At 38.8% G+C, this 15,967-nt stretch overlaps 1 protein-coding gene across 1 annotated transcript in view; it reads left to right on the forward strand.

Annotated features, from left to right (window-relative positions):
- Window positions 1-2,621: 2,621 nt before the first annotated feature.
- Window positions 2,622-15,967, forward strand: part of samhd1 (SAM domain and HD domain 1) — a 48,255-nt gene continuing 34,909 nt past the window's right edge. The window contains exons 1-9 of the mRNA XM_082146021.1: window positions 2,622-2,887; window positions 9,027-9,093; window positions 9,282-9,354; window positions 9,437-9,597; window positions 9,704-9,819; window positions 10,174-10,244; window positions 12,716-12,871; window positions 13,966-14,066; window positions 14,152-14,260. Of these exons, the coding sequence (XP_082002147.1) occupies window positions 2,719-2,887; window positions 9,027-9,093; window positions 9,282-9,354; window positions 9,437-9,597; window positions 9,704-9,819; window positions 10,174-10,244; window positions 12,716-12,871; window positions 13,966-14,066; window positions 14,152-14,260 (1,023 nt within the window). The 5' untranslated portion in view covers window positions 2,622-2,718. The remainder of the gene's footprint in view (window positions 2,888-9,026; window positions 9,094-9,281; window positions 9,355-9,436; window positions 9,598-9,703; window positions 9,820-10,173; window positions 10,245-12,715; window positions 12,872-13,965; window positions 14,067-14,151; window positions 14,261-15,967) is intronic.

Raw genomic sequence — 15,967 nt, forward strand, 5'->3', positions numbered from 1 at the left:
TATAGGCTATTTTTATATTATATAAAAAATGTGCATGTATGTACTAAGAAAGATTAATATTCATTGATTTTTAGATGCAACCCCAACTCCAAATGTTCTTGGCAGCAGATAAAGATAAATATATAAAAATATAATTCAAAGTGGTGAGTATTTACCACAACCTTTTATTACTTTTGTGAACATTTTATCACAAACACTTGTTTGCAGCAAACAGAAATAAAGAATTAAATTCAGTAAACCAGAACACACTGTGGCGGAGGAGTTGGCTCTGAGTAGGCAATAAGGGACGGGCTATTATGGATGGGATTACAGGTGCTGTACCATCTGACCCTGGTGCTGGCTCCTCTAAGCAAGTAACACTGGGTACGTGTGCAATACATTACTACTTTTTTTAAGTTTTAAATATGGCTGACTATGTTCTGCAGTAGAGGGAAATACAGTGTCCCTGTTGAAGCCAGCACACACATACACACAGTCTCCCACACAGAGGTCAGTATGCAGCAGACAGAACACCAAACATAACCTGCTTTACAACAGTTATGCTTTACATTGGCCTATTTTTATTTATTAGGGTGGAGGAAATGAAGACACTCTGTGTGTTCTCAGACAGTTGCTGATGTGAACGCACTGGGCTTTTTTATTATGGCAAACATTTGAATGTGTGGCATAAAAAAGGGACTGGCCCTTACACATCTCTTTTATTGTAGGATTTTTCACAACCTGCCCCAGAAACTGAGGCCTCTACCTCAATGGGCTTCAGAAGAAATGTGTAAGAATTGAAAACCCTTGACATAAATTACAGTCAGTCCTGTGTTTGTAGGAAGTCAAGGAACTTTTTGTGATTTTGATGAGCCTCCAGAAAACTTGTAATGATCATGTTTGTGGTGGAATTATGTTTCAGGTGGAAACAGTCAGGGCCCTGTACAAAAGGAGTCTTGAACTAGACTGTTCACTAAAGGAGACTTGAACTAGACTGCACACTAAAGGAGACTTGAACTAGACTGTTCACTAAAGGAGACTTGAACTAGACTGTTCACTAAAGGAGACTTGAACTAGACTGTTCACTAAAGGAGACTTGAACTAGACTGCACACTAAAGGAGCTGGACTGTGAGCTGAGGAGGCTCCAAACAAAATCAAACCGTTTGATAAAACTGATCTCAGTATGTGTATATAGTTATAGGCTATTTTATATATATATATTAGTATAACTTATTTAACCAAGTAACACTTTAGTATGAATATTTATTAATGCAACTTTCTCTTGCTCTTTCTCCCTCCCATCCCACAAAACCAATAAAACAGTTTGAGACCTATCTGCAGTTTCAGTGTGCTTTTATTAAGTGAAATATTGTATGGTGATTGCATCTACACTGCATACATGTTGCAATGACTTGGGAATCCTATCATAAGATTAACAGAATAATAATAAAAAAGATTCAAAATAATTCTTAACATGTATTATATTGTATAGTACATTTGTGAAATTTTTTTTTTTTTTTTTTTTAAACAAGTGTTCATGTGATGTCACCCTATCAATATATCTTACTGGCAATTTGATAAAAGCCCTCTTTTATGGACATGGTCGATAAATGTCCGGGGAACACTATTAATGAAACTATTCATGTACTCCTGCAGAGCGAGGACCACCTTACGAATGGTTCGACAAACCGTGTTTTCCCCTAGCTTCTGTGCGTCACCCACTGTGCAGGAATGTACCACTTGCAAAAAAAAAAAAACAACAAAAAAAACGCAACGCAATATTTGCGGTACAGTAAGTGCATGAATTCGACGTGTTAAATTCTTTATGTGCGGCTCAAGAAGTTCGCAAAGATAAGACATTCCTTCCGCGGAAAATCTGTATCTTTCATACAAATAACTATCAGGAAAGGCAAGGGCATTTTGTCTGGCTAAAAACTCTTTCTCTACGAAATGCTCGTCAAACAATTTGCGCTGAGATGTCACAGGATTTGGAAGAAAAGGTGAAGTCATTGCAACAGACACTTGGAATAAGTTACGTCACCATGTTTCTTTGCTCTCAGCTGATTGGTCAAACTTCAGTCTGAGATCTTGAATCCAGAACATAACCTGCCCCGGAGCAGGTTAGCCGTGCAGCGTAAGATACCATGGCAACGAACACCGATTAAAGCCAAGCTACTTTCATAGTACCTAAAACCCAGGGTTGGCGGAAACTAAACTGAAACATAGCTGGCTAGCCACCTAAACCGGCTTCATGGTACAGGCCCCTGAAGCTGCTGCCGGGATTTACACTATTGGATGTTAATATCCAATATAGGATTATGTATAGTTCATTCCTGCTTCTTTTTTTACATTCTGAATTATATATAAAAAAATATTTTATTTATAAATGAATTTCACTGTATATAGTCTACTCTAAAGTATTAAAGAAATGTATGTACATTTTTAGAATTGACACAACATCATTAAACACAACAATACGCCATCGCATTCACGACTCTCCTGTGATTAAAGGCGACACTTCCGGTTTTTTTCCCACCGGAGCCTCGCTTTCGATTTCAAAATAACGGCTGCGTGAAATCAGCGCGCTGTGGGTCACGCGCACTCCAACCCCACAGGAGGCGCTGCGGGTCACGCGCACTCCAACACTATAGGAGGCGCGAATGGACAAACTCAGAGTCAGCCAGTTCTGACACGCGCGAGCGCCGGCTGAACCTCAGCGAAAGTGTGTTGGGTTTTATATGAACGGTTTAATGATGGATAAGCGAACTAAACGGCCCAGAAAAGAGGAAGAGTGTGTTGTCGATGTGAAGCGGGTGTGTGACGGAGAGTTTTGGCACTGGGACGCCGATGAAACGGTGGTGTTTCTGCGGAGAGAAGGACTCGAGCAATGGGAGCAGGCATTCAGAGGTAACCGTCATCAACTCATCAAGATCAGATCAGACTAGACTTTAGTAATATGACAGCAGTTATTAACATGAGATCCAGTCGTTGTATATGGGCTTCTGTTATTTCAGTTAGACTGGTTTCATTGTCATTTCTCTCGTGCAGTATTTAAAAATTTTTTTTAGAGTAAGGCAATACATTTAAAGAGTTCGTTGTAAGCAGAGAAAATAAGCCACCAACTTCTTTCCAGAACTCCTTTGCATAATCACATTCAGCAATCAAGTGTGGTATTGTTTCAAGATTAGAGTTGCCCAGCTTCAGATTAGAAAGAAGAGAGTTAAGTTACAGGGATAGAAATTATGAAGAATGTTATAGTGAAGTACTTTCAACTTGTTAGATGACAGAAACTTATTAATGCCTGTCCATATATTAATAGTAGAAAGAGAAAGATATTAATTTCCACTTTTGGTGATGACAGCTGATTTTCCTAATAAGGATTCTTCTAGTCCAAAACTAAATCTGTAAGAATGCTATAGGCTGTTACCTATCCTATAAAAGTGAATCAATATCAGTATAAGTAATCTTTGCACTGCTGGGCGGTGGCACATGTTTACTCCAGACTAACAGCACCTGATCATAAAATTACTATTCATAAATGCAGCTACTAATAATATATCAGGCCTACATGTTTATGTTTATTTCTCAGAAGTGCACATCTAACAGTGTTGAAATGCAGATAAAATGTACTTTTATTAGCAACAGAAACATGCACAAACCTCCTCTTATATCAAACTGAAGACCGTGATTATAAATGAGTGATCTTTACTCGCTTTCTGTCTAATTCAGTCGCAATCAGGAGAAAAGTTGTAGTTTTTCTCAAAACTGACCTTTTCTACTTCATACTTCAGTACAAAAATCTGCCAAACTTTGACAATTTATTTCTTGATGATTTGATATTGTATTATAGTGTTTTCATTATGCCTAATATAATTTTAAAAGCAAAACGTCTGAAAAAAAAAAAATATATATGACTGTGTAAAAGTCTTGAGCATGTTACTGGTTTTAATCCAGTTATTTATATCTTTTGCTGTAGTGTCAGTAGGAAATATCAGTTTACATTTCCAAACGTTCCGGTTGTCATTAATTGTAATAATCCAAATAAAAATCCAAGTTGTGTATGATGTGTTACAAGGGTTAGTGAATAAATTGCAGGTGGTGTGACATCACCTGTTTCTATTAGGTAAAATGAAATTTTGGAGTACAATGTAATAACCATGTACCCATTCATAGTGAATATCCCATTCACTGCTGAAAACTATGTAGGCCTATTTGACTAAAATGAGGTTTTCCACATCTTTACATTTTATTAGTATGCTTTGCATTCATGTTTTGCGTGGTTTCGCATCTTGGAAGGCTTATGTGAGTGTGAGTGTGAGTGTGTGTGCACTTTTGAGACAGTCCCTTAATTTGCTTGACGAATGTCTAACGAATGTCCCAACATAAAACCTACTGTACCGCACCCTCATCAAGATCAGACTATTAGACTTTAGTGATATGACAGCAGTTATTAACATGAGATCAAGTCGCTTTATATGTGCTCCTGTTATTTCAGTTAGACCGGTTTCATTGTCATTTCTCTCGTATTTGTTTTAGAGTAAGGCAATAAAGTTAACCCTCTGAGGTCTGAGCTGTTTTCTGGGCGCTGGAGGTGTTCTGACATGCTCTGACATTTGTGTTTTTTTCTGTTACTAGTGACATTTTCATGGCTAAAGTCTAATTACACTGTATTCAGCACAAACTCTGCTACAATAATATATCAGCAGCATGTATGTAAAAGTTTGTAGTTTTGAGATAATGACATTTATGCGTGGTTTGTGAAAATACAAAAAAAAAATTCTCACTGAAATAAGGCCATGATACCCATACTAGGGCTGGGCGATAAAACGATAACGATATGTATCGCGATAGACACGTAATCAATATCAATAAAAAATGCGTTCGATAAAACGTTCGATAATTATTATATTTTTTTTTTCGTTGGAAGAAACCAGCAAAGCAAGTTTGATTGCATGAACAAAGGCACTCACTCTCTAGTAACTAGATAAAACAGAAAAAGTCAGCTCGCCTGACTTAAAGTCTGACCGTAGTCAGACCAATGTCGTCTGCAGATTATGCAAGACCGTCGTCAGTTTTTCTGTTATTCGCGTGCTTATGCGCTGTTCTAGCTAGTTTCTCAGCGCATACATGTGAAGCTCACATGCACTAAAAGCCTGTCTACCAGCGCCTGAATACTAAGTTATCTTTCGAGTCTTATTTTGCTAATACTGTTATACACACAAGGTTTACATAAACTAGTCGGATATGTCTAAAGTGAAAGCAAACTTGAGAAAATTGAGAGAAAATCTGCTTGTCAAATGCGTGTATAATAGACGCGTCGCGCGCAGCTCTTAAAGAGACAGTAGTAATAGTAAACACGCTGCCGCTTGTCCTTAAAGGGATAGTTCACCCAAAAATAAAAATTATCTCATTATTTACGCACTCTAATGTTGTTCCAAACCTGTATTAATTGCCTTCTAATATTTTCTAATATTAATATTTTGAAGAATGTGGGTATCCAAACAGTAGCTGGTCCCCATTGACTTCCATAGGAGGAAAAATATACTATGGAAGTCACTGGGGTACATCAACTGTTTGGTTACCCACATTCTTCCAAATAACTTTTATTTTCAACAGAAGAAAGAAACTTATTCGAGTTTAAAACAACGTGAGAGAGTAAATTATGAAAATTAGAATTTTTAGGAGAACTATCCCTTTAATGTTAATAAAACAACAAAATGTAAAGAGAAAATCACTCACTGCTCTTGACTAATAACTTTATTAATAGCTTTAATAAGTATCAATGTATAATTTATAGAAAATAGAAAGAAATAGATTTATATAATTTATAGAAAGAAATCGTAATATTATATTTTTGCCATATCGCCCACCCCTTTATAAAGCATTTCTTACGTATTCTTTAATTTTGCACCTTAATGTTAAGAGATAATTGTTAAGTGTTCATTGTGATTTTAGACTTTTGAGTTTTCCATGGTCGTGTTGACATTTCTGCCTTTTTAACTGATGGGATTATAATCAGAGGTAGGTTAAATTTAAAATAAAAAATCTTTAAATGTAATATATTTGTCTCCTGGACTGGTCCTTATTTTAAATATGTTATAAAAAAATTCAATAATTATCGATATCGACCGATATGAAACACTTATATCGTGATACAGTTTTCAGCCATATCGCCCAGCCCTAACCCATACTGATTATTTCTTCACAAGACTTTTGAAAATTGTATGACATAGCCTAGAATATTTGCTCCAAAATTATGTGAAAATCACCCTGACTGCTCATTCAGATAAGACAATATATTGATTTAAAATTTCTAAGACGTGTTTTGTGTGACAAAGCCATATGCGAAGAGGCGTGATCATCTCATTAATATGTAAGGCTTTAACACCTGAGAAAGACAAAGACACTCCCCTAACTGCCCTATTAGGAGCGATCAGGCCCTGTCATTCAGAGCAACCTTGCACAAAGAATGAGGAGATTTAAAAAAGAATGGCTTTTAGATTGTTTGGATTTATTTACAACACAACATAATCCAAAAATACAAATGACAAAAGAGCACATTGAAAACAATGATCCAAAGACAGAGACCTTTGTGCCATTCCTAAAAACATTGTACATACCTTTAAAAGTTGATTTTCACTTTACCATGTTCATGTACAGAGACTCATGTGAATGTTGAAGTCAGCAGGACTCAGTTGCATCTGGTCCCTGAAAGAAAAAAAGAAAAAACTGTGAACATACTGATATCAAGAGAAACTATAGGGTTGCACGATTTTGGGAATAGATTTTAGATTTTTCTGGTTAAAATTTATTTTTAAAATTCACAGAATACACACACACACGTTTCCAACAATATATAATGAACACCAGGTTTGTTGTGCCTTGTAGGCATAGGCTACGCAGTGCTGCATAAAATAATAATAACAATAAATTAAATCTTCCAAAAGATTTCAAGAACAACTACGCTAGAGAAAAATATATTGATTATCATATGTTACTTTAAATGTTTCCATTCGTTATGATGATATGAAATGAGATAATAGTAAAAACATAAAGCCTAATGTTTGGTGCATTTTTCCTTTCAAACCCACAGCGCGCTCCAAAATATGATACATTCAAACCCACAGCGCGCTCCAAAATATGATACATTCAAACCCACAGCGCGCTCCAAAATATGATACATTCAAACCCACAGCGCGCTCCAAAATATGATGCATTCAAACGCCATCGCGCTCCAAAATATGATACATTCAAACGCCATCGCGCTCCAAAATATTAAACATTATGGTTATACATATCTATGTTTGAGCAGATATCCACAAACAGTATTTAACAGGAAACACGGGTCTAAATAGTATAATATTCACCATATATCTAGCAACAGTTCAACTGCAATGTGAAGTTTATGCAACAATACCATAAACTAATAAGTAAGAATTTCTTACCTTACATCTTTCTTGTCTTCAAATCGCGTTCTTCTTCTTCTGATGTAAATCCAATGTAAGCTCACAGCGCGTCTTCCAAACTCGACGAAAAGCAGAGACTTGTGAAGTGTTTTGGTGTTTTGTGTTTGAGGTAACGAGGGCGTTCGCGTCCCATGTGGAGATTTGCATGTGACTCTCTTTTGCGCGAGTGGGCGTGTCGAATTAAAAAGTAATTAGCAAGCGTTTGAGATACTGGACATCCTGTTGGTTTTATACAAATTACTTAAACAGAGAATATTTGTTTTCAGTTTGAATCCGATCATTTAAAAGTACACACTTAAATGTGTATAAAGGTATATGGCTCATAAATGTGTGAGAAGTATTCGCTGAGTTTTGATTCAGTTTATAGACGTGCTCAAGAAAAAAAAGTTCACCGCGACGGAGAGGCAGAACGCACACCCTGTTTATTTTCTTTATTTTACAAAAGCACAATGTTTTGATTTGATTGTAAGTGGACACATACAAAAGTAGAAATATCACAGATTATTTTTTTATATTTCTTTTTTCTGTATAACCATAAATGACGGAGTAATTTAAGTTTATGTTGCTGCTATGTGAAAAAAATCCAGCAAAATGCGTCGGCGCGTTTCTCGACCTCAGAGGGTTAAGGTACATTTTCAAGCAAGTGTGCAAACAAGATGCAGTAAACAGATAATCTACCAACTAGAGAGTCATTCACAAAACATCTAAAGCGATAGAAATTAAACTTTAATTTAAATAAATAACATGAAACTTCAAAAAATAAATACGTAAAAAAAAATTGGTGTAAAAAATTCATTAAAAATAGATGAAATAACATTTTCAAAATCCAAGTTGTGTATGATGTGTTACAAGGGTTAGTGAATAAATGACAGGTAGTAATTGCTTGTGTTGTATCTTCTGTTATAAAGATGAAGATTGACATTACGTTAATTAAAAAAATAAGCACATTTACATTTATGCATTTGGCAGACGCTTTTATCCAAAGCGACTTACATTGCGTTATCCTATACATTTATACATAGGTATGTGCAATCCCCTGGGATCGAACCCACAACCTTGCGTTGTTAACGCAATGCTCTTACCACTGAGCTACAGGAAAGCATAATGTTGTAAAAAACAAAAACTACTTTTTGAATTTTGTATAGCCTAATTATATCTCTAGGTAATGAAGATATAGGCTATTAACAAAAAAAATCTTAAATATTATATATAAAATAACTAATGAAAAACACAACATATTGACCCGCGTTCTGTTTTCCATCACGCGCCGTAAGATGTTCGATAGAATCAAGGTGAGTGTGAAACCAGACCAGCGCTTCGGGGAACCGGGAACAATCGCGCCCGGACTCGGACGCAGCGAACAGTGTGGAAACACCCTTAGCTATAGGAACTGGCCACCAGGGTGGTCCCCAAGAACCATTGTTCCCGCAGGAACGCTGTCCTGGTTGCATTTGCACCGCCGCTAGGAACTCTGACGTGACGTAAGCCGCTCTTGTTGCGACTGAGAACACCAGCCAGAGCCTCACAGCGCTCAGTATTATCAGAGCAAACAGGTTTGATTTATTTGATCTGTTTTACAGACCATGGCATAACGGGGCCAGGACTGCCGTACCTCACCGAGGTGCTTCTGGAGAAGATGGGTGTTTCGTAAGTGTTGCTTGAATTATTTTGTAATGCTACTTCATTAACAAAAACAAGAAACCGAAATCATTTAAACACAGCGTATGCCACAATCTGACCCGATTTGAAATGAGCTGTTGATTTCCAGTGCATGTTTTGCATAATTGAAATGGGGTGCGTTCGAGCTTTAATGGCAGTAATCATGTCTTGTTTAGCCCTATGGGATCACGCCTGCAAATCCTCCACTGCCTTCAGAAACTCTGGAAAATCTCAAACGAAGCCATGAAGGTAAGCCAAAGCTTTCAGAAACGTTTGCTGGTTATTCAAATGCTCGAGCCAGACCTTTCCTAAGGTGATGTGTGTTTCCCAGGTGTTCAACGACCCTATCCACGGCCACATTGAGCTGCACCCCCTGCTGGTCCAGTTCATAGACACGCCTCAGTTTCAGAGGCTTCGCCACATCAAACAGCTGGGAGGAACTTACCTGGTCTTCGCTGGAGCTTCCCACAACCGCTTCGAGCATTCAGTCGGGTGAGTGTGTTCGTGCTCTTCACTCCATCAGCGACTCATTGGATCATGGACCAAATGGACGGTTCTTTCAGAGTTGGTGCAAGCATATTGTGTTTGTGTGATGCAGGGTGGGATATCTGGCGGGATGTCTAGTCAAGGCTCTCAATGAAAGACAGCCAGAGCTCTTCATAACGAAGCAAGACATGCTCTGTGTGCAGATTGCTGGGCTGTGCCATGACCTGGGTGAGTGACGCACATGTTCAGATGCAAGCGTGAGAGAGCTTGAGTTCTTCAGGAGGTTTTCCTCCCTTCTTTCCACACAAACTCATGTTCGTTATAATCAGATGATGAAATTATTGATTTAAAGGAGACATTTTAATAATCCGGCACAGACCTTTTGGCACAGATCTTTTCAGAAAGAGTTTTCGCATCCTTTTTGTAATGTACAAAATTTGACCATAAACCGGGAACAATGCCAGTGACTGGAGATCAAATGAGCAGATCGGGTTTCCCCAAGTCATACATGTTAATCTAAGAGCACACACTAATGTTTTTGCGTCGTCATTCTTTAAAATCACCTTTTTGTCTGTTGTCCAGGTCATGGCCCATTTTCTCATTTGTTTGATGGCTTGTTCATCCCTAAAGTTCGACCTGATAAGAAGTGGAAGGTAAGTGAACGTCACCACTGTAAGGCCATGCATGTGAACGGCCTGTTTTCTAAGAGATCGAGGAGGAGCGGTACCTTCTAGCCTGGGTTTCCCCATGCTGCCTTGAGCGCAGCGCGATTTTATTCACGCTGCTAGTCAGCATGGATTCCATGGACCAGATTTTCGCCTCAGCTAGGGAACCAATCACAGAACGGGGAGGGAGCAGCAAGACGATGAGGACATCTATGCGAACCACCGAAGCAGTTTGTTTATATCTATGGATCCAACATGACAGACGTAAAAATATATGCATATTTTTAGGAACACATCTACAAAAATATGCCTGTATTTCAAGTTGATAAAATAATTTAAAATCCACATCAGTTTATTTGTGCCGACGCGCCACACCCTCCCAGGATCTATAACGTTACCTAGGCTACTTTCACTTTTAAAAATTCATCATAACCGTGCGCGCGATCTGCTTGCAGTCGTCGAGATGGATGCTGAGGAGTTGAAGAAAAGAATAGCTAGTGGAGATTGTAAAGTTGTTGACAATATGTCATAAAAAATCAAGTCCAGTGTGTGGGAGAAATTTGGAGTTATCTGAAGAAAATATTGTGAAAGGCTTTGCTGCAAACATTTTCGTGTTGGATAGCCGCAAATGTGGAACTTCATCCCTGAGGAAGCACGCAGAAACTGTGGTAACAAAGCAGTTCTATCGAACGGTATTTTTCATATTTAACACTGTTCAGTATGTGTGGTGTGCAGGGCGTGTTTGAACCCAAAATGTTCAGATGTAGGCTAGACGAAATTGCGTGGCATAGTGTTGTAGCCGCGTCTGTTCGATTGGTAAAATGTTAAGGCTACTCAGTTTTGTGCCATGTTCTTCATGTATCGGCCTTTTGACCGCTTCGGCTGAAGTTGTCCTTGTGTTAATTTTCGTGTAATAACTTCTGTATGACCTGGCAATAAACATTTTTGTAAGTGTGTCTATAATGTGATAGTCTAAACTGATTTTATTTCGGGTGCGGGGCAGGTGTCGGTTCTATATTAAGCGGGTCGGGTGCAGATTTTAATTAGTGCTGCTGTCAGAAAACGGGTCGGGTGCGGTTTTAAGCACTGCGGGTACGGGCGGGTGCGGATTTACAAAATCGGACCCGTGCACGACTCTGGTGTACACATAAATCTCTGACCCATCGTCGTCTTCTTTGTTGAATATCTGTCGCTCTACATATGTCATCTGGTATAATTGAAACGATTGGCTATGAGCTACGTACAGGCGCATTTGATAGACATTTGTAGCGCCCAATAAACGGCTCTGGGCATTCGTAAACCACGCCTCAAATACGAGAAAATGAACATGTGGTTCCCAGACCACGTCTCAAAGAGAAAGAGGTATGACGTTAGCCAGGCTAGGTACCTTCAGCTTCTCATGGCTGACTTTGTTTCGGTATTAAATTTGTGCCGAATGTTTTGAAACTAACTTTTCATAAAATGAATAAAAATAGAAACTCTAAAAATAAGTCTCAGACAAAATTGTACCCTTAAGGGGGTCGCACACCGGACGAGAAGCGCAGCGCCGCGTCTAGGACAACTCGAGGTATCGCACACCGGACGAGAAGCGCAGCGCCGCGTCTAGGACAACTCGAGGTATCGCACACCGGACGAGAAGCGCAGCGCAGCGCCGCGTCTAGGACAACTCGAGGTATCGCACACCGGACGAGAAGCGCAGCGCAGCGCCGCGTCTAGGACAACTCGAGGTATCGCACACCGGACGAGAAGCGCAGCGCCGCGTCTAGGACAACTCGAGGTATCGCACAGCAGACGAGAAGCTCAGCGCCGCGTCTAGGACAACTCGAGGTATCGCACACCGGACGAGAAGCACAGCGCCGCGTCTAGGACAACTCGAGGTATCGCGTCTAGGACAACTCGAGGTATCGCACACCGGACGAGAAGCGCAGCGCCGCGTCTAGGACAACTCGGAGGTATCGCACACCGGACGAGAAGCGCAGCGCCGCGTCTAGGACAACTCGAGGTATCGCACACCGGACGAGAAGCACAGCGCCACGTCTAGGACAACTCGAGGTATCGCACACCGGACGAGAAGCGCCGCGTCTAGGACAACTCGGGGTATCACACACCGGACGAGAAGCGCAGCGCCGCGTCTAGGACAACTCGGGGTATCGCACAACGGACGTGTACACTCATAGAGAATACTGTGTTCGAATTTTAAAGACTTGACGCTGCGTGACGCTGCGCTTCTAGTCCGGTGTGCGACCCCCTTTAGACTCCAGTTTCAAAGAGTCTTTATTTGTTTCTTGATATTTGGCACAAGTGTAATGTGATCCTTCAGCTGGTTTAGTTGGAGAGCGAGGCAAGCGAAGGGTTCATGTGTTCAACACGCCGATGCCAGACGGTGGCCACACTGATTCCTTTAGCACTGTGCAGGTTTATCTGACATCACTGACTGACAGATGTTTTCTGCCCTGCAGCACGAGACTGCCTCAGTCCAGATGTTTGACCACCTGGTGAAGGTTAACAATCTCGAGGCGGCTATGACACATCATGGGTTGAGACTTCCAGATGACCTCATTTTCATCAAGGAGCAGATCGCCGGGCCGCTGGATAACTCTGTGTTGGACCGCTCGGTACGTTAGTGAGCCGTGATTCGGGCTGAGTGTTGTGTCTGCGGCACCACATGATACACAGTAGAGAGGATAAATCCACACACCCCGGTTAAAACAGCTGGGTTTGTGATGTAAGACATGAAACAGAGATAAATCACGATTTTAGCACTAGTGTAGTGTTTTTATATGAACATTTATGCCAAATGTTTTTGAAACAAAAAAATCTTGTTGAATTTCACTAATTGAAAAATATGCATTGCAATAACCTTGCTTACATTTTAATGTGTTGTATTTTTATGGGCTGAAATTCAACATGGTTGTATATTTAAGCTGTGAATATTTTGATTCAAAACATTTCACACACATTTTTTATTATTAAAAACTCAATAATCCATATTCACCTTTCAGACTTCACTTCCAAAATATTCATTCTGTTTAAAAATGCAACCTATAATATTCGACAGGCAATTTATATGAATAAATAACAGAATTCATATTTTGTAAGGTTTTTTTTTTATATAATGAAAATGTGTGTGAAATGTTTTGAATTGAAATATTCACAGCTTAAATATACAACCATGTTGAACCAAAATAAATTGTTTAATTTTCTACATCACAAAAACCAGAAAGGGAAGCATATGTCTGGGGATTATTTTGCTATCAGGCGAGTCCTCTTCTCACTCTGAGCTTTACCTGCTGTCGTGAATGCAGTGATGCACAGCTGTCTCTCATCATTCCTCTGGGATTTGGATTTCATGTGATTTCATGGTGGTGATATTTATACGTGTTTCACCCGAAAATGTTTAAACACGACATGTTGATCCATTTGATCAAAAGTAATTCCTTTTTTTAAGGTAATTTAGTAAAATCATTTTGATCAAAGTAATTTCAAACTTCGACATTCTGTCATCAAACACAATCGGCTTGTTCACAAGCTCCACAGCGCCACCCAGTGCATCTAGTTATAACTGTGAGTTTTAGTTTTAGCAAAGCAACATATGTAGCAAAATTGGAATAGTTTTTTTATTTTTCGAATAATAATTAGTTCAAATATTCAAATATTGATGCACACCCTTAATCTGAATGTGCAGCGTTTGTTTCTTCTAACCCTGCAGTGGCCATACAAGGGCAGGCCGATGGAGAAATCATTCCTGTACGAGATAGTTGCAAACAAGCGAAATGGCATCGATGTTGATAAGTGGGACTATTTCGCCAGGTAAGATGGATCACTGCAGGCTAATGACGATGATCGTTTTCTAATCTTAATTCATCTGAATGAAAATGTGTGGTGTTCTGGACAGGGATTGTTACCACCTGGGGATCCAGAACAACTTCGACTATCAGCGCTTCCTCAAGTTTGCACGGGTGTGTGAAGTGAGAGGAAAGAAGCACATTTGCACAAGAGACAAGGTACGGTTTGGGTTCATACTGACCGAGTGTGTATTCATTGATTTAGTGCATGTGATTTTAAATTGAACTTCTACTCATTAGGATACAATTTAGGTCAGTCTTAAAAATATTTTGGTTTGCAGTAACAGCCAAAAAAAAAAAAAAAGGATCGGTAGGTCGGACTATTTTTTTTTTTTTTCAAGATTCAACGTAAAAAAAAAAAGTTACATTTTGGTCATTGTGATTTATGTAGGTATGAATTTAAACAAATTTGCATATCGGGACTTCACTGACAGAATTTCGTGCCAAGTTACAGAGGTGTCGAGAGATAAAAAAAAAAGAGATTTTGATAAAAAAAAAAAAAAAACATTTATATTTAGGCCTATATATTAAATAACAATTAGAAAACCTGTATAAACTAAACACCAAAGAATAATATTAACTATTGAGCGGTGGGCGCGTTCATGTGTAAGGGTGGCGCTGCCAATAACGCACCTAAAAGCTGTCACAAAGAACTGGAAAAGTAATGATTATTATTATGTCAAATATATCAAGGAGACATTTCAAATGTTTATTAATAAACAAGTGTTTTCTGCGTCAAAGATGAAGTTGACGACGCTGGCGCGCCAGAGAGAAATGCACATTTCATACGGATTAGCCTACATAAGCAGAGAGCAGTCTGTTTTCTTTCGTTTTGAATTGTTTTGTTTAAAAGTACACATTTCATGCTTTCTATATTTATCTCAGGTCTGTGAGATCTCCAGTTCACGCGCCGGCGACTCCGTGTTCTGATTGCCTGCTATATTTTCTTCTTATTTATTAAATCCAGGCAATTGGTTGATGAAACACTTGATTAAAATTAAGATACAATTAATACAAAACGAAATTCACTTTAAAGAAAGTCTTTCTACAAAAACAAACTTAATGAAGTGGTCAAAATCATGTCTGCCCACTCCATTTGTCTCCCGATATTTTCGGGATCATCTTATTCATGCTTTTCACTTTTCATATAGGCCTAATCAACATAAAATTAAAAAAAATATATATATATTATTTTGTTTAAACATGAATATGAAACTAAATCGTTTTTTAATGACTTGGCTACAACGCATAGGCCTATTAGCCTACAGGCTACAGATACATTTAATGTCGGAGCGTCTTACCGGTGAGCATGTGGGGGGAGAGATACGATTTTCGATCAATCATCGAATATTATTTTGCTTGATATTCCAATCCTTAATATTTGGTGTTTTAAATGCCTGTTTGAGATCTCTGTGAAAGTTTTAAAGCAGTCTTGTGCTGCTTTCAGAGCGGTCACGTCATTGTTTGTTCCTCATAAATGCGAACAGAACATATATTTTGTTCTGTGGAGAGCCAACCCTTCTTCATCCGGTGGGTAGCCTATATTTCTTTTGGTTTGCCAGTGTAATTCATAGAATTACTAAAACATATTTTACCACCTAAAAGTTAAAGATTTTTTGTGTCAAGTCCGGACCGTGATGCAAGTGTATTTCCCTCATATTAAATATAAAACGCATGTGTATAGGCTACTGATATTTTTCTAACGTCTGGACTCCTTTATTAAGGGAGTATGGATGTACAAACAATACTTACTAAAATGTAATTAATATCATTTTATTGCATTTGTATTAGTAGTTTGAAGAGTAAAAAAAAAAAAAGCGGTAGGTCTTTACGCAAGTTTACAACCGGCAAGTCGGTCGGACTAAA

The sequence above is a fragment of the Leuciscus leuciscus genome, assembly GCF_965113295.1.
Source record: "Leuciscus leuciscus genome assembly, chromosome: 18".
NCBI classification, from domain to species: domain Eukaryota; kingdom Metazoa; phylum Chordata; class Actinopteri; order Cypriniformes; family Leuciscidae; genus Leuciscus; species Leuciscus leuciscus.